Genomic DNA, 26,550 nt, shown 5'->3' on the forward strand with positions numbered 1-26,550 from the left:
CATACGGGGCAGGTATGCATATCACTCGCATGCCACAACAAAAATGAACAACGGACGCTGCCGCCATCAAAGCCATTAAATAAAACATAAACGAATAAAAATGCTGCCATACACACTTGCAAAGTCATACGGCCTGACAAATTCAAATCGAATGCAGTGCGTTGGTGATTGCTAGAATAGCCAAAAACAGACACACACACACAAACACCCATTACACTTGGGCGGCCGTACCTGTGCCGTTCGAGTTATGTGTGTCGTGTCCGCCATCGTCCTTAGTTGGTGGCCGGATCCAGTGCCATGGCATTCAGAGTGCCCTATGGTCCTGGAAAAGGAAAAATCCATCAGCCACACATACGATTAAAAAGGGCTCTCAAAATACTTACCGCCAGCCATTCAGACACACACACACAAACATCCATTACACTTGGGCGGCCGGACCTGTGCCGTTCGAGTTATGTGTGTCGTGTCCGCCATCGTCCTTAGTTGGTGGCCGGACCAGTGCCACTCGCTCTACATTAGGGCCACAATTGCCGACGCACACACACACTCACATCCATTTCACTTTGGCGGCCGGACCCGTGTCGCCACAGTAATATGTGTGCCGTCTACTCCTGGCTCCCAGCTGGTGGCCGGACCAGTGCCACTGGTTCTCCAAGAGGGCAGCCACAGCCACAACGACGACGAGGTGCTAATTGCACCTACTTCTGACGACTTCGGACGACGCCAATTTCGACGACCAGGGGGGACGACGGGGTCGGCCGGTATGCAACGCAATGTCTTTACAAGCATTGTGTTTTGCTATGCCGGCCGATGCTCCGCTGTTTCTTGTCTTCCCTGTAATTATTGAAAAAGATATAGACATTATTTTAAATTGTTATGTTTATTGTAATATTGTAAACGTAAATCAATTGTACCTGTTTTGTCTCGTCTTTGTTCCAGTGTAGTATCTCTTTTATTACCTGTTTTTCCATCGTCTTCACTCCAGTCTACTACTTATCTGTATTGTTATTTCTGCAAGTGCTTGTCTCTTTTTATTTAGTATATTTCCTCTTATTTTCCACGCAAAGCACCTGCATTGTTTACCTTTTCTCTTTATCTATTCCTCAATTGACTACGTGTTGCAACACTGCACTTTCTGAATTTTCGATCTCATTTCTTTAACCCCTTCTTCCCCCCACCCCCCCCCCCCCCCCCCCCCCCCCATTGTTATTTTCGTAATTAGTGCGGTTCTCCGACACCCCACTACAAAATTATTACAATCTGTGATAAATCTTCGGCGGCAACGGTGCTGACAATTGATTATCGGTTTCAAATCGACTTTCAAATCAGCATCAGTTGCCGCCACACCACCACTACGGCCTAAATTGAGCCAAAAATGCTAGTCTTCGCATAAAACAACTACGCCCCCTATAAACTGCCCGCCCACATGTACATGCTACATTCCTAGTCGTCTGCCCTCAGCAGGCGGCAAGGGTAGTAGAGGGGACTGAAGACCACATACCGCATTACAGCCAACAAAACATCAAGTTGACGAACTCACAGGGGATTGCAAATCAAATTTTAAGTTAGGGAGAATTACAAAGAAGAGACAGCATACCAGCCAATGGGGGGAGCAACACCGGAACCAGATCCCACAGGAACCACGACGAGCATCACTAGCATTAATACCGACGTCACACGAAGGGGAAATCGCAGCCAAGAGAGAGCCAGGGCTGGAGCGATCCCATACCTTTGTCACACGAAGGGGAAATGGTAGCCGAGAGCGATCCCAATACCCACGCTACAAGGAGGGGAAACAGCAGCCGAGGAACTCCAGCGCCACCGCTCCTATACGCCATCTACTTATTTGTATATGTACTAAATTCAAATAATACATGCCATATTTTACATTTTACATGTAGTTGCAGTGTTTTTGGCTGAACAATGGGAAGGTAACACTAGTTACAGTAGTGGTAGGTATTCGGTATTTTTTTATGCAAGTATTTTGAGTAAAGAAAGTTAAGGTAACACTAGACTTAACATTAACATGTGTTTTCTTTTACAATGGATTGCGTCTTTTCAGTCCGTTCCCGTCCTCGGAGCGGGCTTCATATAAGTGGCGGCGCAAGGCTGATCCTCATATCAGTATCAGCATAGGCCCTGTAGTTGGATGGGTGCGTACCGCCGCAACTTTGGCATTTAGCTGGGTGCGGTGGACGAAACCACCGCACTTTACACAGGCGAAGCCGCGTTGACAGTAGTTGTGTGTGGTTTAAGAAATCTTTGTGTTTTATGATTCTCTTTGTGGATTGTGATTTGAATATATGTTTAGTGGCGCACAGAATTTTAATTTACATTGGCGAGAAAGAGGAAATAAAGCTTGTCGGTAGTGGTTGGGAAGGGGAATGTGAATGTGTGTGGGGCGAGTTGGGAAAATGGCTGCTTGGCTTGGCTTCGGCATTTTAATGTATTCCTTATTGGCGTTAATTAAGAATTTTTAACAGTTTAGTTGGGCGGCAAACAAGTTAAGGGGCTCGTTAGTCGCCCGACGTGTCACACTATCTTGAACAAAAAAAAAAAAACACATACAATAATCGCATATCACATATTATGTTTTTTGTGGAGAGGGGGAGGGGGAGGGGGAGGGTTCCAAAGTATTTACACGGTCCAATGTTTGCACGGGTAATATAATGGAGATTCTTTTGGTAAAGATTTTATTCGTAATTTATTCGCCCAACTATCGAGAAAGGCTCGCGTGTGCCGTACGATACGATCCATTACGATACGATATCGTCTGTGGGCTATATATGTATGTATATTGATGTGTGCATATTGTGAGGAACCGTGGTTCCCACAGGCCGAATTCGACCAAAGCATAGCCGGATAAAGGCGGTGGGACGGTCGGATAAAGGCTGATGGCTGGCTGGATAAGGCGAAGGTCAGCCCAGATACCCACGGATAGCCGGATGCGGCGAAGAGGCCAAGGGCCCCGAGAGGAGAAGTGTCCCGCTCTCGGAGCAAGATCGGGCTCGGATCGGGCCGGCAGCGATCCGACGCATGACCAAATAGGGGCATGGGATCACGCCACCGGCCAGGCCCCGTTACGAAGGCCGTGGAAACCAGGAGACGGCGATGGAAAACTACCAACGCCGAGCCGGGGCCCGTCAAGGGGCTATAAAAGGAGGCTGCGGCAACGAAGCGGCTCTCTTTTTCCGTGGAGAAGTGATCGCGCGCGCACGTTGAAACCCCGCCGAAACGTGAGAGTAATACCCGGTACGGTTCGAAGAAGTGCAGTGAAGTGAATAGCAACAGGAAGACAGGCCCCGCCTGCCCCCAGAGTGAGTCTAAGTTAAGAGGTGATCCACAGTTGCCGGCGGAAGCTAAGAGGGGAGTGCGAGACGTAGAGTGCGGATTTGCGTGGCGGGCCAAAGCAATAGCGGAAGTCAAACTGCCCCAATCAACAGCCTCAAAGCTGCCACACCCGACGAGAGCCCACGCGTGGTGGAGATCCATAGATAAGCTGAATTGTAGCATCTAGCCCTAAGTCCTAATATAAGTACGAATAAAGAGAGATTCGATTAAAGAAAAGGAAGGTCTAATCATTTGTCGTTGGGGGCAACAATAAAAATACGTTGCGACGAATCGGCCGACCGCTGAGCGAGCCCAGCAAACTCAAGCGAACCAAGAAGCAGTTCCGTTACAACTTGCGCCCAACGTGGGGCCTACAACGACAAATAGTAGGACAAAGGGAGGAGAAATATAGACGAGAGAATGGGGAAGGGACAATGGATCCACCGGTTGAGAAAGGAGGAGCTTGTCCAATGCGGCCACGCCTTCGGCGTGCGGCTGGAGGGCACAGTGGACGAAATGAGAAGAACATTTAAGGAGTGGATGAGGGAACACGAAGATGAGTCGGAGTGGGCCGATCTGATTGAGGTATGGGAGTGTCGGGCGGACAGGTCCTCGCCGACACCCCGGGCGGACGACAAATAAGCCGCGTACGAGCACCTGGCACCCCCACCCGGCGCAACCGCGGCGGCGCTGTGGAGGTCCCCAGTCGACATACAGAGAGAATTGATAGCGAGTCTCTCAGTGCCAATACCGGAACGCTCGCACACGGGGACGCCTAGCAGGCCCCGCCACCAAGGAAGGGATCGAAGCCGAGAGACCGAAAGAGGGAGAACCGAACCAGCCACAATACGGCCAGCACACCTGGACTACGCTAGAGTGGCGAAACAGGTGAGAGAGTGGTCGTTCCGATTCGACGGGACGACGAAGCCTCTCGAGTTCTTGGAGCAGGTCGAGTGGTCCGCCGAGACGTACGGTCTGGATCCGGATCTGATCCCAAGGGCGATGCCGGAGCTGCTAAAAGGGCGGGCGCTGATGTGGTTCGTGGCGAACAATCGACAGTGGAGAACGTGGAAAGAGTTCTCGTCGAGCTTCCAGGCTTACTTTCTGCCGCGGGGATACTTTGAGAAGTTGCTGCAGGAAGTGAGGATGCGGAAACAGAAATGGGGCGAGCCATTCAAAGAGTATATGGTAGAGATGCAGGCACTTATGCGACCCCTGAAATGTCCCCAAGAGGAGCAGACGGAGCTGATTCGTGAGAATAGCATGCCCGATCTGAGAGCGTATATGAGGCCGCACCGGTGCAAGGACCTCGACACCATGATGGAACTGGCAGACGAGTTCGAGGCGTTGGAGAGGGACCGCCTAGAGGTCCAACGGGAGAATCCAACCATGAAAGCCCGGGCAGCGAACCCCTTCCACAAGCCAGCCGAGACGACGGCATGTCGGCGATGCAAGGACGGCCCGCGGGACGGAGCAGCACGGGAGGAGAGGGGAGAGCGTGTCATTATGCCGACACCGACCAACGGCAATATCGAGAACGGATATGTCAAAAATCCGGCCCAGGCGTGCCGAAGGTGTGGGAGCGCGGATCATTGGAGCCGGGAGTGCAACGGCCGACCTCTCACCTACTGCTGGAGATGCGGAAAAGTGGGCATCTCGGCATGGCAATGCTGCAGGAAGACGGGAAACGCCCCGCGACCCACGCCGCGGAGGGCCGTGCCAGGGTCGCAAGAAACGGTCCCTCAAGCCTAGTCGGCAGGCTGACCAGCGAGGAGGAACAGTTATCCGCAGTAGTGGAGGTCGCGGGCATGGAGCTGCAAGCCACGGTGGATACAGGAGCTATCGTGAGCCGCGAGCTGGCGGACCGACTAAAGGGTGAAGGCCGGGAGGCGGCGGCAAGGAAAAGGGTGAGGTTGGCGGATGGCCATAGCCAGGAGGTCACGTGCCAGATTGAAACGAAGGTATGCTTTGGGAACAAGGAGATCCCAATGGTGCTACTCGTATTGCCGGGTGTGATTGATGAGTTAGTGTTGTGATGGGATTTTCTCCGCGCGGTCGGGGCAGTGGTGACCTGTGCAGGGCACAGGGTGGTGATCCCTGCCCAAGATCGGGAACGAGGAGACCAGGAGGGAAGATTGTCCGTGGCGAAGGCCGAAGCGGGAGACACGGCTCCGGAGTCCGACAACGAAACGGACACGACCCTAAGGATGGCCGCCAGAGGGGTGTCAGCGGGCATGAGGCAGAATAAGGGGGCGAGGGAAGAGCCAGTGGAGGAATTCTTAGCCCGAGAGTTAGAGGCATTTTCCAAGATCGAGGGGGTGTCTAATGTGGCGGTGCACACAATCACCATGAGTGACCCGCAACCGATTAAGCAAAGATATTACCCGAAGAACCCCAAAATGCAGGCCGAGAATAACCAGAAAGTGGACGAACTGGTAGAAATGGGATGCATAGAGCCGTCAAAGAGCCCCTACAGTTCGCCTATAGTGATGGTAAAGAAGAAAAATGGCAAATGGAGATTGTGCGTGGACTTTCGCGAGATCAGTAAAGGACGCGTATCCAATGCCCAGGATCGATTACATCCTCGATCAACTGCGGGAAGCGAAATTCATAAGTAGCCTAGATCTGAAGGATGGATATTGGCAGATCCCCCTGGCCGAGAGCAGCCGGCCGATCACGGCGTTCACGGTGCCCGGAAAGGGACTATACCAATGGAAGGTGATGCCGTTTGGGTTACACTCCGCGTCGGCCACCTTTCAACGGGCGTTAGACCAAGTGATTGGGCCAGAAATGATGCCGCACGCGTTCGCATACCAGGATGACATAGTGGTCATCGGGCGAACAGAGGAAGAACACCGAAGAAACCTGAAAGAGGTGTTTCGACGGCTGCGCTTGGCGAACCTGCGGCTGAACGCAGACAAGTGCGAGTTCTTTAGGAAAGAGCTGCGGTATCTAGGCCACAAGGTGACCGGCGAGGGGATATGTACAGACCCCGAGAAAGTCGCAGCCATAGCTGAATTGAAACCGCCGACAAATGTCAAGGAGCTGAGACAGTACTTGGGAGTGGCCTCATGGTACCGGAGGTTCGTGCCCGACTTCGCCACCCTCGTGCAGCCCCTGTCCGGGCTCCTCAAGAAGAAGACGGAATGGGTCTGGACACAAGAACGGCAAGAAGCGTTCGAGGAGGTGAAAGGACGACTAGTGACTCGAAGAAGTTTATTCTGCAGACAGACGCCAGTGCTTACGGGCTGGGTGCGATTCTCACGCAGGAGACGGAAAGGGGCGAACGGGTAATATCATATGCTAGCAGGACGCTAAATGGACCCGAAAGGAACTATTCGGCGACCGAGAAAGAATGTCTGGCCATTGTGTGGGCCATCCGCCGGTTGAGGCCATACTTGGAAGGATATCGCTTCAAGGTGGTCACGGACCACATGGCTCTGAAATGGCTAAATAGCATAGAAAGTCCGTCGGGAAGAGTGGCGAGATGGGCATTAGAGCTACAGCAGTACGACTTTGAAGTCGCGTACAGGAAAGGACAGCTCAACGTGGTAGCCGACGCACTCTCCCGACAACCGGTGGAGGAGCGAGGCCGTCGGATAAGAAGTGAGGAGGGAACACAACCAGTAGGCGAGCCGCCCTGCAAGTGGTTAGAGGGCATGGTAGAAAAGATCAGAAAAGAATCCCCGAAGTACCCCGACTATGTGGAGAAGGGGGGAAACTTGTACCGGCACATTCCTCATCGGGCAGGGAGCGAAGAAGTCGCCTCGTGGAAGTTATGTGTGCCGAAATATGCCCGAGAAAGGGTCTTAAAGGAAAGCCACGATAGTCCGGAAGCGGGCCACGCCGGCGGAAGGAGAACCGCGGCACGGGTGGCGGCAAGATATTACAGGGATGTACAGGGACGTGAGGGCCTACGTGCGGAAGTGCGAACTATGTCTTCGCTATAAGCCAAGTCAGCTACAAGCGGCAGGAGAAATGTTGACACAGGTGCCGGAAGAACCATGGGCAATGGTATGCGCGGACTTTGTGGGTCCTCTGCCGAGGTCGAAACATGGGAACTCGATGTTGTTGGTGCTGGTGGATCGATTCTCCAAGTGGACCGAGTTGGTGCCGCTGAGGAAGGCCACAGCAGAGGCACTAATAAAGGCCTGTCGGGAGCGCATAATAGCCCGTTTTGGCACGCCCAAAGTCTTCATTACGGACAATGGGGTGCAGTTTGCAAGCAGGGCATTTACAAGATTCCTGGAGAAGCTAGGAGTTCGTCACCAGTTTACGGCGCCATACACGCCGCAAGAGAATCCGACAGAGCGAACGAACAGAACGGTAAAGACCATGATAGCTCAGTTTACCGAGGGTGATCAAAGGTGTTGGGATGAAAAATGGCCGGAGCTGATGCTGGCCATGAATTCGGGAGTGTCGGATACAACGGGATATTCACCGGCGTTCGTGGTGCAAGGAAGGGAACCCCGGCTGCCAAAGGCCCTACACTAGCTATGACGAGGAGACGGTAGGCACGGGACAAGGCACAGAGACGCCGGATGAAAATGCGAAGAAATTAAAGGAGCTGTTTCAGTTGGTTCGACGCAACTTGGAAAGGGCAGCCCAGGATCAGGCCAGGCATTACAACCTGAGAAGAAGACCGTGGAGACCCAAAGTGGGAGAGGTCGTGTGGGCCAAACAGCACCACCTTTCCAATGCAGCGGAGGGATTCGCCGCAAAGCTGGCACCAAGGTACGATGGGCCATACCAGATAGAGGACTTTATATCCCCGGTTATCTGCAACCTAAGAAAGGAGGGCGACAGGAAGAAGAGAACGGCACACATACGAGATCTGAAACCCCAACCCGAGGAGCGAGAGACACAGGGGTGAAGGAGAATGGCTGTAATAGGTCGCCCTAAAGGGTCACGCAGGACCAGGAACGGTAGAGTGCCACGCAGGGCACTGGGGAAGGGTGCCGCGCAGGACACGCACGAGACTCGTCAGCACGCAGGGTGATGGACTTGTGCACTTAGATTAAAAAAAAAAAAAAAGGCGAACAGGAAGACTGTGGTTGGAAAAATCTGAAAAAAATTAGTAAAAAGAAAGGAAAATAAAACGAGAAGAGGAAAAGCTCAGCAAACCTGAACAGGAAACGCGTCACCCAAAGCTGGGAGGCGAATCCAGGGTCGGGGAGTGTAATCTCAGACAGCGGATGACCAGGAAAAACCCAGGGGCCAGGTTCACGCCTCAACGCGGACTCACGGGGCAACTACGAGCGTCGGGCCGGAACGACGGGTGCCGCTCATGCGTGGACTACCGGGCGAGGAGTCGGATGATCCTCGGGTCCGAGCCACTGTGTGAGGGAGACACCTGTCAAAAGAGTCCGGCCGGTGGCGCATAGGAGTTGCCCTGGGATGTGAGCCCAAGATTCCAGCCCGGGCGGAGGGTCGGAGGACCCATTGTTCACGAGCGGAATCGCGGCAAGCGGCCCGCATTGAGGGCAGAGGGCGAGCTGGAAAGGGAGAAAGGATGGAGTAAAAGTCATCCGGGTCGGGAGAACTCACCCAGGCCAAGGAGGGTCCGAGCAGCACGGGATGAAGAAGACAGGTCGGCGGTGGCATGTAAGAATAAATAGCAATTTTTTTATAACAATTAAAAGTAAATAATTAGCAATCCATCAATCCATTAAATAGCAATTAAAATAAACAAGAATAAAGGGCTAAATAAAAGTTGTGAATAAGCAAAAATAAAATGGGGGAATAAATAGCAAAATAATCATGAACGGGAAGGGGGTGGGTCCATCAAAGATGGAAAAGTTTTATCCATGAGCCAACAGAGAAACGCGGCGAGAACACAACAGTATCCAAAAAAAAAGGGATAAGGCGAAATCGGATAGAGAGCGGAGAGCGCGACGGCACTCGCACAACCAGGGGAAAGATGCCGTTAGAGCGCGGCCGGCAGAGAGACGAGGCTGAGGGCCATGAGTACAAACGCAACAACCGTTAGAACCAGGCGGGAGAGACCGAGACACGGAGCACCGGCACCGGTAGAGGGAACGATTGGCAATGCAACGCGTGTATATAGGCGGGTGGAAAACGGAACAGCGAACACTTGAAGGTAATTATCACCAGAAAGAACGCAAGAAAAGCAGCAAGAAAAAAAATGGAGATGAAACGCGGGCTCAACCACGAGGATGGCAGGAAGAAGATGGATGATATGAGGGCCTTCCTGGAGGAGCAACAGGCGATCGTGGGAGGAGGGGGCTATCGCGCCGGTACTTCTCGTCAGCGACGGGCGTCTCTGCTCTCGCGTAGCGACGAGGAGGATTGGTGCGATGGCTCCCAGTTCCTTCAACTGCTGGCCTCGCCGTTGGTGTCACCGGCGCCATCGGGGCACGACTCGGTGTCGCCGACGGTGTCATCGGATGAGGAGGAGGAGGACGACGACGAGGTCATATGCACCGACGGCCCGCGCGCGCCAACCGCTCAGGAGAAGGCCAGATGGAGACGGCAGCAAAGGGCGGAGCCGGAGACGAGGAATGGAAGGCCGCTGACCCTGCGCGACAAAATTGAGGCGGTGAGGCGGAGGTTTCAGGAGGCGACGCCGGAGGAGAAGCGCCGGATGCACCAAGTGCTGGAGAGGGCGCGGGCGATCAGGCGGCGGAGGGACGAGCGGATGGAGGCGCGGCGGCGACAGGCGGAAAGAGCCGCCAGTACGGAGGAGCACGGCCAAGAGAGCGACGAGGCGCCGCCACCCCCACCATTCCGGGTGGTGCTGCCGCCGATGCAGCCCCGGACCGACGAGGCGGAGACCGAGGGAACGCCGCCCCAGGCCACGGGCAAGCAGGCTACGAACCCAGAGGCCGAGTGGCAGCGGCGGCTGCAGCAGGCCGAGGAGGAGGAAGGCGAGCTGTGGCAACCTACGCCACCGGCCGAGGATGACGAGGGCTCCGAGAGGCGGCAGCCGCAGGCCGAGCAGCAGCAGCACCAGCAGCAGCAGCACCAGCAGCAGCAGCAGCAGCAACGGCAGCACCAGCAGCAGCAGCACCAGCAGCCGCATCAGCAGCAGCAGGGGCAGGAGCAGTGGCAGCAGCAACCACAGGGGATGGTGTGGCACCACCAGACCCTGCACATCACGTGGGCCTCGGGGCCCGCCCCGAGCGAAGCCCAGCCAGAGGCCGGCGCCCGGGTGTGGGAGGAGAGTCCACGCGGCAGCAACAACAGGGACCCGCGGAGGAGGGACCCCGGACCCGCCCCCACGACCTCAGCGGCAGCAATGGCGACGGCGGAGGCAGCGATGCGGACTGCAGAGGCGGCGAAGGTGACAGCAGAGACGCAGGCCGCGGAAATGGCGACGGCGGCCCAGCCGGCGACGGCGGTCCCGACGGCGACGGCCGAAGCAGCGGCAGACGCGGCGACGGCGGAGGCGGCGATGCGAACGGCAGTGGAGGCGACGACGGCAGCAGGGACGCAGGCCGCGGAAATGGCGACGGCGGCCCAGCCGGCGACGGCGGTCCCGACGGCGACGGCCGAAGCAGCGGCAGCCGCGGCGACGGCGGAGGCGGCGATGCGAACGGCAGTGGAGGCGACGACGGCAGCAGGGACGCATACCGCGGAAACGGCGACGGCGGTCCAGACAGCGACGGCCGAGACAGCGGCAGAGGCGGCGACGGCGGCAGCAGAGACGCAGACCGCGGAAACGGCGACGGCGGCCCAGACGGCGACGGCCGAGGCAGCGGCAGAAGCCGAGACGCGGGCCGCGGAAACGGCGACGGCGGCGACAGCACCGACGGAGGTGGAACTCGAGGCGTGGGAGCGCGGACCGTGGGTGTGGCCCGCACCGGAGAGGTCGACGGCGGCCGAGCGCCTGGCTCTGAAGCGGCAGGCCTCCTGCCCGGAGCCCTGTGCAGGACCGAAGCGACCGGCCCTGCAACGGCAGAGCTCGGCACCAGCAGCCACGGTCCACTGGACGGCGATCCCGCGGGAGGAGTGGCCGGCGGCGGTGGTCCGCGCGCAGACCCAGATTCGCCTCGTGGGTAGGAGGGTGAAGAAGCTGGTGAGCGAGCGGGGTACCCGGTACCGCATTGCGATGTCGGCCACACGCACGGAGGTGTTCCGCGAGCAAAAGTAAGAAAAAAAAGGGGAAAGGAAAAAAAAGAGCAAAAGAAAAAAAAAGAAAGAAAAAAATCAAGGGCGAAACACGCGGGAAGAAAATGAATAAAGAGAGAAGAAAAAGAGAAAAGTGGAATAATTACGGGGGAGAGATATCGAGTGGATCGCCTAAACGCCCCTACACCTTATCGATAGGTGGGGATTCGGCCCCAGCCAGAAAATTGCAAGGGCTGGCAGCGCCGCCCGAGCAAAGGCGCCAGAGGGCGCCAGGGCGCCCGTGATCCCAGATGCCGTAAGGAGCGCGCGTAAAATGGGGCCGTTTGAATGAGGAAAGCACACTCCGTCGCAAGGTCGCGGAAAACGGGAGTATTCCGCTGCGGGAAGAAAGAGGGGGGTGTGAGGAACCGTGGTTCCCACAGGCCGAATTCGACCAAAGCATAGCCGGATAAAGGCGGTGGGACGGTCGGATAAAGGCTGATGGCTGGCTGGATAAGGCGAAGGTCAGCCCAGATACCCACGGATATCCGGATGCGGCGAAGAGGCCAAGGGCCCCGAGAGGAGAAGTGTCCCGCTCTCGGAGCAAGAGAAACGCGAGAGGCAGAGGAGACGGCGGGATCGGGCCGGCAGCGATCCGACGCATGACCAAATATGGGCATGGGATCACGCCACCGGCCAGGCCCCGTTACGAAGGCCGTGGAAACCAGGAGACGGCGATGGAAAACTACCAACGCCGAGCCGGGGCCCGTCAAGGGGCTATAAAAGGAGGCTGCGGCAACGAAGCGGGTCTCTTTTTCCGTGGAGAAGTGATCGCGCGCGCACGTTGAAACCCCGCCGAAACGTGAGAGTAATACCCTATACGGTTCGAAGAAGTGCAGTGAAGTGAATAGCAACAGGAAGACAGGCCCCGCCTGCCCCCAGAGTGAGTCTAAGTTAAGAGGTGATCCACAGTTGCCGGCGGAAGCTAAGAGGGGAGTGCGAGACGTAGAGTGCGGATTTGCGTGGCGGGCCAAAGCAATAGCGGAGGTCAAACTGCCCCAATCAATAGCCTCAACGCTGCCACACCCGACGAGAGCCCACGCGTGGTGGAGATCCATAGATAAGCTGAATTGTAGCATCTAGCCCTAAGTCCTAATATAAGTACGAATAAAGAGAGATTCGATTAAAGAAAAGGAAGGTCTAATCATTTGTCGTTGGGGGTAACAATAAAAATACGTTGCGACGAATCGGCCGACCGCTGAGCGAGCCCAGCAAACTCAAGCGAACCAAGAAGCAGGTCCGTTACAATATGTATGTACAATCCGAAGAGAGGATTACTCTTGTTTTGTTCTCTTTCCTAGATGATAATATCGTATCAGTGGTTCTGGAAGGGGGTGATTAAACCTACGACGAAAGCTATAATCCAGTGGATGGGTCGGAATAGGTGTCCTGTTCCTCCGCTCAGACATAGACCTCTCCTGTCTTGGCCTCGGGACTGTGTTTGGCGAGGGTTGAGGTAGCACTCGTGGCCGTTGCCGTTGCCGTGGCGCCGCTCTGGGGCAGGGCGATCGTGCCACCGGATGAAGAGTTGTCCACTGTATCCACTGTGGGGGCTCCTGCCGAACGCACCGAGGAGCGCACTGTGGGGTCCTGCAGGTTGAAGCTCAGACTGAAGCTGTTGTTCCGCGAAATGTTGCCGTTGCCGCTGCCGTTCAGGGGCTTCACGGACAGGAGGGCCGTGGTGGTGATGCCGCCGCCGCCGCCCGCACCCGGCCCCACGGTCATGCCGTTGCTGGAGCCACTGTTGCTGTAGCCGTCCTGCTCCTGGGCCAGGTCCACGATGGACAGGGACGAGGGGAAGCGCTGAATGGAGAGCGAGACGGGGATCGTGGTGATGACGTCATTGGGCTCGTAGCCACTGGCCGTTGTCGTGATGGTCGGCAGCTGGGCGTTCGCCGCGATGGGAAGGATGCTCAGGGTCCCCGTGGGAATGGTGTACCCGCCGCCGCTGCTGTTGGCCATCGTGAAGGGAAACGACAGCGTGGTGATGTTCGTGGCAGCGGAGAGGGCTACGGAATCGAGAATCGAAGGGAGAGAGATTGTGGTTGGAGTATCTGAATCTGCATCTGCGGGAGTATCTGTGCCCGGTACTCACTGCTGTGAACTCGCTGTAAATGATGACCACTGCGGGCAGGGTCAACGCCTTGACGCAGCACATGAGGAGCGACAAGAGCCACGCGATCTCCCCGCAGGTGGAGAAGCGGAAGAGCTGCAGGAAGCCGATCGGCTGTGTGGGCTCCAGTCCTGCGGCCACCGGCGCCTCATCCAGGGACTTGCCATCGGTTGTCGTCGTGCCAGAAGCCTCGTCCATCTATCGGTACGACGAAGGACGGAGGAATAGTGTTACTCGAGCCAAGACCCGCGATTTATTCACAGACAGAGACAGACGGCTCGCAAAGGTTAATTCAATTACTGCCACACTCTCAGAGGCATGTATCTGTATCTGTGGCTGTGGCAAGGGTACAGCAGCTACTTTGTATCTTTTGCCATAGTTCTCTCTCATTGACCCGCGGGGTTAACGAGTAATAGAATCTACCGTTTATTATTGGACACTCCAACGCCAATTTGGAGCGATTCGATTCGATTCGATTCCCTTTCAGAGGCCCGTACAGAAATCTGTGTGGCGCCATTCGCCCCTGCCCCCTCTCCTTGTCGTGGGATGGATGATAACCTTTTAATTGATTTTCAACACTTTGATCCTTCAGATACTGTATCTATGCACTGATTTCTGCAGAAGATCCGTTACTGCTCACTCGGACCGCCCAAGCGCGACTGCTGGAACACCGTCCGCGGAGCCACCCATTTATGTTGATTCCCCGATGTGGATGCTGGACAGAGTACTCGGGCTTGGGCATGAGTACTCGTGAGTGTATCGTACCAATCGCTCGCTTTGGGGTTCACAATTCTAATTGATCTCCGCTTTCCGCTCTTGGGGTAGGTTCCGCCGAAAGAGGCGCTTCAATTTACAATGAGAGCAAAAGAGACATTCTGTAGAGGGTTTTTCTTTTCTTTGCTTTTCTTTTCTTTATTCTTTTTCTTTCATTTGGAGGGTGGAAGGTGCAACAATCTAAAACGGAGGCAGACTCTTGAGCCTCCTGCTGGTGCGCAGCACGAATGGTGTCGGCTGATTTGTACCGGCATTTCCTCCAGCGGGAACGACTTCGGGAGCAGCTACGGGAGCGACTGCGGGAGCGACTCCGACCGACTCGCCTTCATCGTCCGAGCCCCCGAGCATTACGCTGTCCAAAGTAGTGCGGGACGCCCGCAGTGTCATCATGTGCCGGGTGCTGCGTTCGCCCAAGGTGTTGCGCACCTGCAGGCAGCTATTCTGAGACCGGGTTCTTTTTTTTTCGCCCGTAACCAGGGCGAGGACGCGGCGCTGGCACTCGCCGAATGCCACGGCATGGCTGCTGGTTGGCCCGTCGTCATCATTGCCGGGCCGTTCAAAAATCGTCTCGAGACCGGTGGGCCTCGACTTTGCGATGGTCTGCGATGGCGCCTGAGAACCGGTGGTCGGCGTCAGGCTGGGCTTCTTGGCCAGGCGGCTGGGACTAAGACTGGGTCTGGCGGCGCTCTGGCTCTTGCTCTTGCAGGCGCGCGGCGGCATTTGGCGCCGAACCATAGTCGCGGTTGCCACAGATCCTGTATCCCCTGGTACACTCCCGGCTGAAATGAGACGAAATGAGAAATGAGTTACGACTGTCCGATGGCCGCAGAACCGAGTACTTCCTTTACCTTTAGCTTTGCCTTCAAGTTTTTTCTTTGCAGGCATTTCTCGTATCTTTTTCCGGCTTTTCCGTCTCCTGGGTAAACCTTTCGACTTCTCAAACGAGCAACGAGCAACGAGCCTCTTTGGGTTGAGGGCTCTCAGTGCTCCACAGGGGAGGGGCTGAGAGGCTGGGGTGTGAGCCGCCAGCAACCAAGCGCGTTGCTTTATTAATATTTTTTTGGGCAGTATATGTCTTAATTTAATTTATGTACATTTTTGTGTTTGTTTTACAATTAAACTTTAAACGATACTTCAAACACACACTAGTACATTTGATGGCACAATAAACTTTACAAACATATAATACTGCAGCAACGAAACACTTGTAACCTCGAAATAGGCCCGCAGCCAGCAGGGGGGGGGGGGGGGGGGGGGAAGGGAAAAAGAAAAAGAGAGGGACAAAATATTCGGCACTTTGACGGAGGGACTAAACCTCAGACACGTCTTGACTCCACAACGTTCACGACACGACTTTCCATTTGCAAGTGTGTGTGTGTGTGTGGTGTGAGTCAAGAAAGTGAAGTGGGGCCACGCTCAAAAGTATGCTGTCTCTTCTTTGTAATTCTCACTAACTTAAAATTTGATTTGCAATCCCCTGTGAGTTCGTCAACTTGATGTTTTGTTGGCTGTAATGCGGTATGTGGTCTTCAGTCCCCTCTACTACCCTTGCCGCCTGCTGAGGGCAGACGACTAGGAATGTAGCATGTACATGTAGGCGGGCAGTTTATAGGGGGCGTAGTTGTTTTATGCGAAGACTAGCATTTTTGGCTCAATAGCGGCAACTGATGCTGATTTGAAAGTCGATTTGAAACCGATAATCAATTGTCAGCACCGTTGCCGCCGAAGATTTATCACAGATTGTAATAATTTTGTAGTGGGGTGTCGGAGAACCGCACTAATTACGAAAATAACAATGGTGTGGTGGGGGGGGGGAAGAAGGGGTTAAAGAAATGAGATCGAAAATTCAGAAAGTGCGGTGTTGCAACACGTAGTCAATTGAGGAATAAATAAAGAGAAAAGGTAAACAATGAAGGTGCTTTGCGTGGAAAATAAGAGGAAATATACTAAATAAAAAGAGACAAGCACTTGCAGAAATAACAATACAGATAAGTAGTAGACTGGAGTGAAGACGACGGAAAAACAGGTAATAAAAGAGATACTACACTGGAACAAAGATGAGACAAAACAGGTACAATTGATTTACGTTTACAATATTACAATAAACATAACAATTTAAAATAATGTCTATATCTTTTTCTATAATTACAGGGAAGACAAGAAACAGCGGAGCATCGGCCGGCATAGCAAAACACAATGCTTGTAAAGACATTGCGTTGCATACCGGCCGACCCCGTCCCCCCTGGTCGTCGAAATTGGCGTCGTCCGAAGTCGTCAGAAGTAGGTGCAATTAGCACCTCGTCGTCGTTGTGGCTGTGGCTGCCCTCTTGGAGAACCAGTGGCACTGGTCCGGCCACCAGCTGGGAGCCAGGAGTAGACGGCACACATATTACTGTGGCGACACGGGTCCGGCCGCCAAAGTGAAATGGATGTGAGTGTGTGTGTGCGTCGGCAATTGTGGCCCTAGTGTAGAGCGAGTGGCACTCGTCCGGCCACTGTATTTCCGCATAGCAAAGTTCCCCTTTCCGCGTCGTAGTAATTCTTAGGCCGACAGGGTCCCGTAAGTACCGTCCGGCGATAGCCTAGGTACTCTCGGCGATACTTGTCGGTATTCCCGCATAGAAAAGTTCCCCTTTCCGCGTCGTAGTAATTCTTAGGCCGACAGGGTCCCGTAAGTACCGTCCGACGATAGCCTAGGTACTCTCGGCGATACTTGTCGGTATTTCCGCATAGCAAAGTTCCCCTTTCCGCGTCGTAGTAATTCTTAGGCCGACAGGGTCCCGTGAGTACCGTCCGGCGATAGCCTAGGTACTCTCGGCGATACTTATCGGTATTTCCGCATAGCAAAGTTCCCCTTTTCGCGTCGTAGTAATTCTTAGGCCGACAGGGTCCCGTAAGTACCGTCCGGCGATAGCCTAGTTACTCTCGGCGATACTTGTCGGTATTCCCGCATAGCAAAGTTCCCCTTTCTGCGTCGTAGTAATTCTTAGGCCGACAGGGTCCCGTGAGTACCGTCCGGCGATAGCCTAGGTACTCTCGGCGATACTTGTCGGTATTCCCGCATAGAAAAGTTCCCCTTTCCGCGTCGTAGTAATTCTTAGGCCGACAGGGTCCCGTAAGTACCGTCCGACGATAGCCTAGGTACTCTCGCCGAGACGCGGGCCGCGGAAACGGCGACGGCGGCGACAGCACCGACGGAGGTGGAACTCGAGGCGTGGGAGCGCGGACCGTGGGTGTTGCCCGTACCGGAGAGGTCGACGGCGGCCGAGCGCCTGGCTCTGAAGCGGCAGGCCTCCTGCCCGGAGCCCTGTGCAGGACCGAAGCGACCGGCCCTGCAACGGCAGAGCTCGGCACCAGCAGCCACGGTCCACTGGACGGCGATCCCGCGGGAGGAGTGGCCGGCGGCGGTGGTCCGCGCGCAGACCCAGATTCGCCTCGTGGGTAGGAGGGTGAAGAAGCTGGTGAGCGAGCGGGGTACCCGGTACCGCATTGCGATGTCGGCCACACGCACGGAGGTGTTCCGCGAGCAAAAGTAAGAAAAAAAAGGGGAAAGGAAAAAAAAGAGCAAAAGAAAAAAAAAGAAAGAAAAAAATCAAGGGCGAAACACGCGGGAAGAAAATGAATAAAGAGAGAAGAAAAAGAGAAAAGTGGAATAATTACGGGGGAGAGATATCGAGTGGATCGCCTAAACGCCCCTACACCTTATCGATAGGTGGGGATTCGGCCCCAGCCAGAAAATTGCAAGGGCTGGCAGCGCCGCCCGAGCAAAGGCGCCAGAGGGCGCCAGGGCGCCCGTGATCCCAGATGCCGTAAGGAGCGCGCGTAAAATGGGGCCGTTTGAATGAGGAAAGCACACTCCGTCGCAAGGTCGCGGAAAACGGGAGTATTCCGCTGCGGGAAGAAAGAGGGGGGTGTGAGGAACCGTGGTTCCCACAGGCCGAATTCGACCAAAGCATAGCCGGATAAAGGCGGTGGGACGGTCGGATAAAGGCTGATGGCTGGCTGGATAAGGCGAAGGTCAGCCCAGATACCCACGGATATCCGGATGCGGCGAAGAGGCCAAGGGCCCGAGAGGAGAAGTGTCCCGCTCTCGGAGCAAGAGAAACGCGAGAGGCAGAGGAGACGGCGGGATCGGGCCGGCAGCGATCCGACGCATGACCAAATATGGGCATGGGATCACGCCACCGGCCAGGCCCCGTTACGAAGGCCGTGGAAACCAGGAGACGGCGATGGAAAACTACCAACGCCGAGCCGGGGCCCGTCAAGGGGCTATAAAAGGAGGCTGCGGCAACGAAGCGGGACTCTTTTTCCGTGGAGAAGTGATCGCGCGCGCACGTTGAAACCCCGCCGAAACGTGAGAGTAATACCCGGTACGGTTCGAAGAAGTGCAGTGAAGTGAATAGCAACAGGAAGACAGGCCCCGCCTGCCCCCAGAGTGAGTCTAAGTTAAGAGGTGATCCACAGTTGCCGGCGGAAGCTAAGAGGGGAGTGCGAGACGTAGAGTGCGGATTTGCGTGGCGGGCCAAAGCAATAGCGGAGGTCAAACTGCCCCAATCAATAGCCTCAACGCTGCCACACCCGACGAGAGCCCACGCGTGGTGGAGATCCATAGATAAGCTGAATTGTAGCATCTAGCCCTAAGTCCTAATATAAGTACGAATAAAGAGAGATTCGATTAAAGAAAAGGAAGGTCTAATCATTTGTCGTTGGGGGCAACAATAAAAATACGTTGCGAAGAATCGGCCGACCGCTGAGCGAGCCCAGCAAACTCAAGCGAACCAAGAAGCAGGTCCGTTACAATATGTATGTACAATCCGAAGAGAGGATTACTCTTGTTTTGTTCTCTTTCCTAGATGATAATATCGTATCAGTGGTTCTGGAAGGGGGTGATTAAACCTACGACGAAAGCTATAATCCAGTGGATGGGTCGGAATAGGTGTCCTGTTCCTCCGCTCAGACATAGACCTCTCCTGTCGGGACTGTGTTTGGCGAGGGTTGAGGTAGCACTCGTGGCCGTTGCCGTTGCCGTGGCGCCGCTCTGGGGCAGGGCGATCGTGCCACCGGATGAAGAGTTGTCCATTGTATCCACTGTGGGGGCTCCTGCCGAACGCACCGAGGAGCGCACTGTGAGGTCCTGCAGGTTAAAGCTCAGACTGAAGCTGTTGTTCCGCGAAATGTTGCCGTTGCCGCTGCCGTTCAGGGGCTTCACGGACAGGAGGGCCGTGGTGGTGATGCCGCCGCCGCCGCCCGCACCCGGCCCCACGGTCATGCCGTTGCTGGAGCCACTGTTGCTGTAGCCGTCCTGCTCCTGGGCCAGGTCCACGATGGACAGGGACGAGGGGAAGCGCTGAATGGAGAGCGAGACGGGGATCGTGGTGATGACGTCATTGGGCTCGTAGCCACTGGCCGTTGTCGTGATGGTCGGCAGCTGGGCGTTCGCCGCGATGGGAAGGATGCTCAGGGTCCCCGTGGGAATGGTGTACCCGCCGCCGCTGCTGTTGGCCATCGTGAAGGGAAACGACAGCGTGGTGATGTTCGTGGCAGCGGAGAGGGCTACGGAATCGAGAATCGAAGGGAGAGAGATTGTGGTTGGAGTATCTGAATCTGCATCTGCGGGAGTATCTGTGCCCGGTACTCACTGCTGTGAACTCGCTGTAAATGATGACCACTGCGGGCAGGGTCAACGCCTTGACGCAGCACATGAGGAGCGACAAGAGCCACGCGATCTCCCCGCAGGTGGAGAAGCGGAAGAGCTGCAGGAAGCCGATCGGCTGTGTGGGCTCCAGTCCTGCGGCCACCGGCGCCTCATCCAGGGACTTGCCATCGGTTGTCGTCGTGCCAGAAGCCTCGTCCATCTATCGGTACGACGAAGGACGGAGGAATAGTGTTACTCGAGCCAAGACCCGCGATTTATTCACAGACACGGACAGAGACAGACGGCACGCAAAGGTTAATTCAATTACTGCCACACTCTCAGAGGCATGTATCTGTATCTGTGGCTGTGGCAAGGGTACAGCAGCTACTTTGTATCTTTTGCCATAGTTCTCTCTCATTGACCCGCGGGGTTAACGAGTAATAGAATCTACCGTTTATTATTGGACACTCCAACGCCAATTTGGAGCGATTCGATTCGATTCGATTCCCTTTCAGAGGCCCGTACAGAAATCTGTGTGGCGCCATTCGCCCCCTGCCCCCTCTCCTTGTCGTGGGATGGATGATCACCTTTTAATTGATTTTCAACACTTTGATCCTTCAGATACTGTATCTATGCACTGATTTCTGCAGAAGATCCGTTACTGCTCACTCGGACCGCCCAAGCGCGACTGCTGGAACACCGTCCGCGGAGCCACCCATTTATGTTGATTCCCCGATGTGGATGCTGGACAGAGTACTCGGGCTTGGGCATGAGTACTCGTGAGTGTATCGTACCAATCGCTCGCTTTGGGGTTCACAATTCTAATTGATCTCCGCTTTCCGCTCTTGGGGTAGGTTCCGCCGAAAGAGGCGCTTCAATTTACAATGAGAGCAAAAGAGACATTCTGTAGAGGGTTTTTCTTTTCTTTGCTTTTCTTTTCTTTATTCTTTTTCTTTCATTTGGAGGGTGGAAGGTGCAACAATCTAAAACGGAGGCAGACTCTTGAGCCTCCTGCTGGTGCGCAGCACGAATGGTGTCGGCTGATTTGTACCGGCATTTCCTCCAGCGGGAACGACTTCGGGAGCAGCTACGGGAGCGACTGCGGGAGCGACTCCGACCGACTCGCCTTCATCGTCCGAGCCCCCGAGCATTACGCTGTCCAAAGTAGTGCGGGACGCCCGCAGTGTCATCATGTGCCGGGTGCTGCGTTCGCCCAAGGTGTTGCGCACCTTCAGGCAGCTCTTCTGCGACAGGGTTCTTTTTTTTTCGCCCGTAACCAGGGCGAGGACGCGGCGCTGGCACTCGCCGAATGCCACGGCATGGCTGCTGGTTGGCCCGTCGTCCTCATTGCCGGGCCGTTCAAAAATCGTCTCGAGACCGGTGGGCCTCGACTTTGCGATGGTCTGCGATGGCGCCTGAGAACCGGTGGTCGGCGTCAGGCTGGGCTTCTTGGCCAGGCGGCTGGGACTAAGACTGGGTCTGGCGGCGCTCTGGCTCTTGCTCTTGCAGGCGCGCGGCGGCATTTGGCGCCGAACCATAGTCGCGGTTGCCACAGATCCTGTATCCCCCGGTATACTCCCGGCTGAAATGAGACGAAATGAGAAATGAGTTACGACTGTCCGATGGCCGCAGACCGAGTACTTCCTTTACCTTTAGCTTTGCCTTCAAGTTTTTTCTTTGCAGGCATTTCTCGTATCTTTTTCCGGTTTTTCCGTCTCCTGGGTAAACCTTTCGACTTCTCAAACGAGCAACGAGCAACGAGCCTCTTTGGGTTGAGGGCTCTCAGTGCTCCACAGGGGAGGGGCTGAGAGGCTGGGGTGTGAGCATTTGGCAACCAAGCGCGTTGCTTTATTAATATTTTTTTGGGCAGTATATGTCTTAATTTAATTTATGTACATTTTTGTGTTTGTTTTACAATTAAACTTTAAACGATACTTCAAACACACACTAGTACATTTGATGGCACAATAAACTTTACAAACATATAATACTGCAGCAACGAAACACTTGTAACCTCGAAATAGGCCCGCAGCCAGCAGGGGGGGGGGAAGCACTTTGGCACTTTGACGGAGGGACTAAACCTCAGACACGTCTCGACTCCACAACGTTCACGACACGACTTTCCATTTGCAAGTGTGTGTGTGTGTGTGGTGTGAGTCAAGAAAGTGAAGTGGGGCCACGCTCAAAAGTATGCTGTCTCTTCTTTGTAATTCTCCCTAACTTAAAATTTGATTTGCAATCCCCTGTGAGTTCGTCAACTTGATGTTTTGTTGGCTGTAATGCGGTATGTGGTCTTCAGTCCCCTCTACTACCCTTGCCGCCTGCTGAGGGCAGACGACTAGGAATGTAGCATGTACATGTAGGCGGGCAGTTTATAGGGGCGTAGTTGTTTTATGCGAAGACTAGCATTTTTGGCTCAATAGCGGCAACTGATGCTGATTTGAAAGTCGATTTGAAACCGATAATCAATTGTCAGCACCGTTGCCGCCGAAGATTTATCACAGATTGTAATAATTTTGTAGTGGGGTGTCGGAGAACCGCACTAATTACGAAAATAACAATGGTGTGGGGGGGGGGGGGGGGGAAGAAGGGGTTAAAGAAATGAGATCGAAAATTCAGAAAGTGCGGTGTTGCAACACGTAGTCAATTGAGGAATAAATAAAGAGAAAAGGTAAACAATGAAGATGCTTTGCGTGGAAAATAAGAGGAAATATACTAAATAAAAAGAGACAAGCACTTGCAGAAATAACAATACAGATAAGTAGTAGACTGGAGTGAAGACGACGGAAAAACAGGTAATAAAAGAGATACTACACTGGAACAAAGATGAGACAAAACAGGTACAATTGATTTACGTTTACGATATTACAATAAACATAACAATTTAAAATAATGTCTATATCTTTTTCTATAATTACAGGGAAGACAAGAAACAGCGGAGCATCGGCCGGCATAGCAAAACACAATGCTTGTAAAGACATTGCGTTGCATACCGGCCGACCCCGTCCCCCCTGGTCGTCGAAATTGGCGTCGTCCGAAGTCGTCAGAAGTAGGTGCAATTAGCACCTCGTCGTCGTTGTGGCTGTGGCTGCCCTCTTGGAGAACCAGTGGCACTGGTCCGGCCACCAGCTGGGAGCCAGGAGTAGACGGCACACATATTACTGTGGCGACACGGGTCCGGCCGCCAAAGTGAAATGGATGTGAGTGTGTGTGTGCGTCGGCAATTGTGGCCCTAGTGTAGAGCGAGTGGCACTCGTCCGGCCACTGTATTTCCGCATAGCAAAGTTCCCCTTTCCGCGTCGTAGTAATTCTTAGGCCGACAGGGTCCCGTAAGTACCGTCCGGCGATAGCCTAGGTACTCTCGGCGATACTTGTCGGTATTCCCGCATAGAAAAGTTCCCCTTTCCGCGTCGTAGTAATTCTTAGGCCGACAGGGTCCCGTAAGTACCGTCCGACGATAGCCTAGGTACTCTCGGCGATACTTGTCGGTATTTCCGCATAGCAAAGTTCCCCTTTCCGCGTCGTAGTAATTCTTAGGCCGACAGGGTCCCGTGAGTACCGTCCGGCGATAGCCTAGGTACTCTCGGCGATACTTGCCGGTATTCCCGCATAGCAAAGTTCCCCTTTCCGCGTCGTAGTAATTCTTAGGCCGACAGGGTCCCGTGAGTACCGTCCGGCGATAGCCTAGGTACTCTCGGCGACACTTATCGGTATTTCCGCATAGCAAAGTTCCCCTTTTCGCGTCGTAGTAATTCTTAGGCCGACAGGGTCCCGTAAGTACCGTCCGGCGATAGCCTAGTTACTCTCGGCGATACTTGTCGGTATTCCCGCATAGCAAAGTTCCCCTTTCTGCGTCGTAGTAATTCTTAGGCCGACAGGGTCCCGTGAGTACCGTCCGGCGATAGCCTAGGTGCTCTCGGCGATACTTGCCGGTATTTCCGCATAGCAAAGTCCCCTTTCCGCGTCTTAGTAATTCTTAGGCCGACAGGGTCCCGTAAGTACCGTCCGGCGATAGCCTAGGTACTCTCGGCGATACTTGTCGGTATTCCCGCATAGCATAGTCCCCCTTTCCGCTTCGTAGTAACTCTCAGGCCGGCGGGGTCCCGTAAGTACTGTCCGGCGATAGCCTAGGTACTCTCGGCGACACCTGTCGGTATTATCGCATAGTAAAGACCTCCGTATTGATTCTGAGTTCGGTGGGGCCTTGAAGGCGCTATTTGGCGATAACCGGAGTGTTCTCGGTGAAACCAACTGCCCCGTCCCACGCTACGATCGCCCCCGTCCGAAATACGGAGTCCCGGCAAATTATAAATATTGCTGTAATTTCGACCCTGGAGTAGACTGAGATATGTACCCCAGCCCAGGATCGCTTCCTTACAAAAGTTAAGGTAACACTAGACTTAACATTAACATGTGTTTTCTTTTACAATGGATTGCGTCTTTTCAGTCCGTTCCCGTCCTCGGAGCGGGCTTAATATAAGTGGCGGCGCAAGGCTGATCCTCATATCAGCATCAGCATAGGCCCTGTAGTTGGCTGGGTGCGTACCGCCGCAACTTTGGCATTTAGCTGGGTGCGGTGGACGAAACCACCGCACTTTACACAGACGAAGCCGCGTTGACAGAAGTTGTTAAACCGCCGCAACTTTGGCATTTAGCTGGGTGCGGTGGACGAAACCACCGCACTTTACACAGACGAAGCCGCGTTGACAGAAGTTGTTAAACCGCCGCAATTTTCGCATTTAGCTGGTTGCGGTGGACGAAACCACCGCACTTTACACAGGCGAAGCCGCGTTGACAGTAGTTGTGTGTGGTTTAAGAAATCTTTGTGTTTTATGATTCTCTTTGTGGTTTGTGATTTGTATATATGTTTAGTGGCGCACAGAATTTTAATTTACATTGGCGAGAAAGAGGAAATAAAGCTTGTCGGTAGTGGTTGGGAAGGGGAATGTGAATGTGTGTGGGGCGAGTTGGGAAAATGGCTGCTTGGCTTGGCGTCGGCATTTTAATGTATTCCTTATTGGCGTTAATTAAGAATTTTTAACAGTTTAGTTGGGCGGCAAACAAGTTAAGGGGCTCGTTAGTCGCCAGACGTGTCATACCGCGTAAAAAAGTGGCCGTGTGTCCATGGCTGGCCAGCATTTCGGTGATTTATTGAGTCTCAATACCCACGCTACAAGGAGTGGAAACAGCAGCCGAGAGAGAGAGCGATCCCAATACCCACGCTACACGAAGGAGAAGCAGCAGCCAGAACAAGAGCCACGAAGAGGGGAATAGTCGGATCTCTCCCACTCCGACCAGTGACGCCGATGTGATCAACAACTCTCCCCGGCCAGCCCGAAGCCAACGCCTACAAGGGAGACCGAGAGAGAGGCCACCGTTGCGAAACTGAGAGAGAGTTTTTCATTTAAAACAATGGGGGGAGCAACATCGGAACCAGATCCCACAGGAACCACGACGAGCATCACTAGCATTAATACCGACGTCACACGAAGGGGAAATCGCAGCCAAGAGAGAGCCAGGGCTGGAGCGATCCCATACCTTTGTCACACGAAGGGGAAATGGTAGCCGAGAGCGATCCCAATACCCACGCTACAAGGAGGGGAAACAGCAGCCGAGGAACTCCAGCGCCACCGCTCCTATACGCCATCTACTTATTTGTATATGTACTAAATTCAAATAATACATGCCATATTTTACATGTAGTTGCAGTGTTTTTGGCTGAACAATGGGAAGGTAACACTGGTAGGTATTCGGTATTTTTTTATGCAAGTATTTTGAGTAAAGAAAGTTAAGGTAACACTAGACTTAACATTAACATGTGTTTTCTTTTACAATGGATTGCGTCTATTCAGTCCGTTCCCGTCCTCGGAGCGGGCTTAATATAAGTGGCGGCGCAAGGCTGATCCTCATATCAGCATCAGCATAGGCCCTGTAGTTGGATGGGTGCGTACCGCCGCAACTTTGGCATTTAGCTGGGTGCGGTGGACGAAACCACCGCACTTTACACAGACGAAGCCGCGTTGACAGTAGTTGTGTGTGGTTTAAGAAATCTTTGTGTTATATGATTCTCTTTGTGGTTTGTGATTTGAATATATGTTTAGTGGCGCACAGAATTTTAATTTACATTGGCGAGAAAGAGGAAATAAAGCTTGTCGGTAGTGGTTGGGAAGGGGAATGTGAATGTGTGTGGGGCGAGTTGGGAAAATGGCTGCTTAGCTTGGCGTCGGCATTTTAATGTATTCTTTATTGGCGTTAATTAAGAATTTTTAACAGTTTAGTTGTGCGGCAAACAAGTTAAGGGGCTCGTTAGTCGCCCGACGTGTCACACCGCTTCATCTGCCTCGTCGATCATCTGTAACTGTATCTGTATCTGTAAAAAGGAGCCTAGAATTTCTTAGATCTGTGTTTTTCTACCATCCTCTACATGGATTGGTTCCACATTAATCCTAAAGATGCACAAATTTTATAGCTTGAACAAAAAAAAAAAAAACACATACATACAATAATCGCATATCACATATTATATTTTTTGTGGAGAGGGGGAGGGGGAGGGTTCCAAAGTATTTAC

At 53.9% G+C, this 26,550-nt stretch overlaps 3 protein-coding genes across 3 annotated transcripts; all 3 read right to left on the minus strand.

Moving 5' to 3' along the window:
* Positions 1-12,779: 12,779 nt before the first annotated feature.
* Positions 12,780-13,616, minus strand: LOC117194680. Its single transcript, XM_033399192.1, has 2 exons — positions 13,556-13,616; positions 12,780-13,469 (listed from the first exon to the last, which is right to left on the minus strand). The coding sequence occupies exon 2, from the start codon at positions 13,420-13,422 to the stop codon at positions 12,862-12,864; it is 561 nt and encodes a 186-aa protein (XP_033255083.1). The 5' UTR covers positions 13,423-13,469; positions 13,556-13,616; the 3' UTR covers positions 12,780-12,861.
* A 5,598-nt stretch (positions 13,617-19,214) lies between these two features.
* Positions 19,215-20,047, minus strand: LOC117194523. Its single transcript, XM_033399074.1, has 2 exons — positions 19,987-20,047; positions 19,215-19,900 (listed from the first exon to the last, which is right to left on the minus strand). Exon 2 carries the CDS (start codon positions 19,851-19,853, stop codon positions 19,215-19,217), a length of 639 nt encoding a protein of 212 aa, XP_033254965.1. The 5' UTR covers positions 19,854-19,900; positions 19,987-20,047.
* A 918-nt stretch (positions 20,048-20,965) lies between these two features.
* LOC117194524 (protein tantalus-like) lies at positions 20,966-21,800 on the minus strand. The gene is made up of 2 exons (XM_033399075.1): positions 21,633-21,800; positions 20,966-21,564 (listed from the first exon to the last, which is right to left on the minus strand). Exons 1-2 carry the CDS (start codon positions 21,667-21,669, stop codon positions 20,966-20,968), a joined length of 636 nt encoding a protein of 211 aa, XP_033254966.1. The 5' UTR covers positions 21,670-21,800.
* Positions 21,801-26,550: the final 4,750 nt, after the last annotated feature.

Source organism: Drosophila miranda, assembly GCF_003369915.1.
Source record: "Drosophila miranda strain MSH22 chromosome Y unlocalized genomic scaffold, D.miranda_PacBio2.1 Contig_Y3_pilon, whole genome shotgun sequence".
NCBI lineage: Eukaryota > Metazoa > Arthropoda > Insecta > Diptera > Drosophilidae > Drosophila > Drosophila miranda.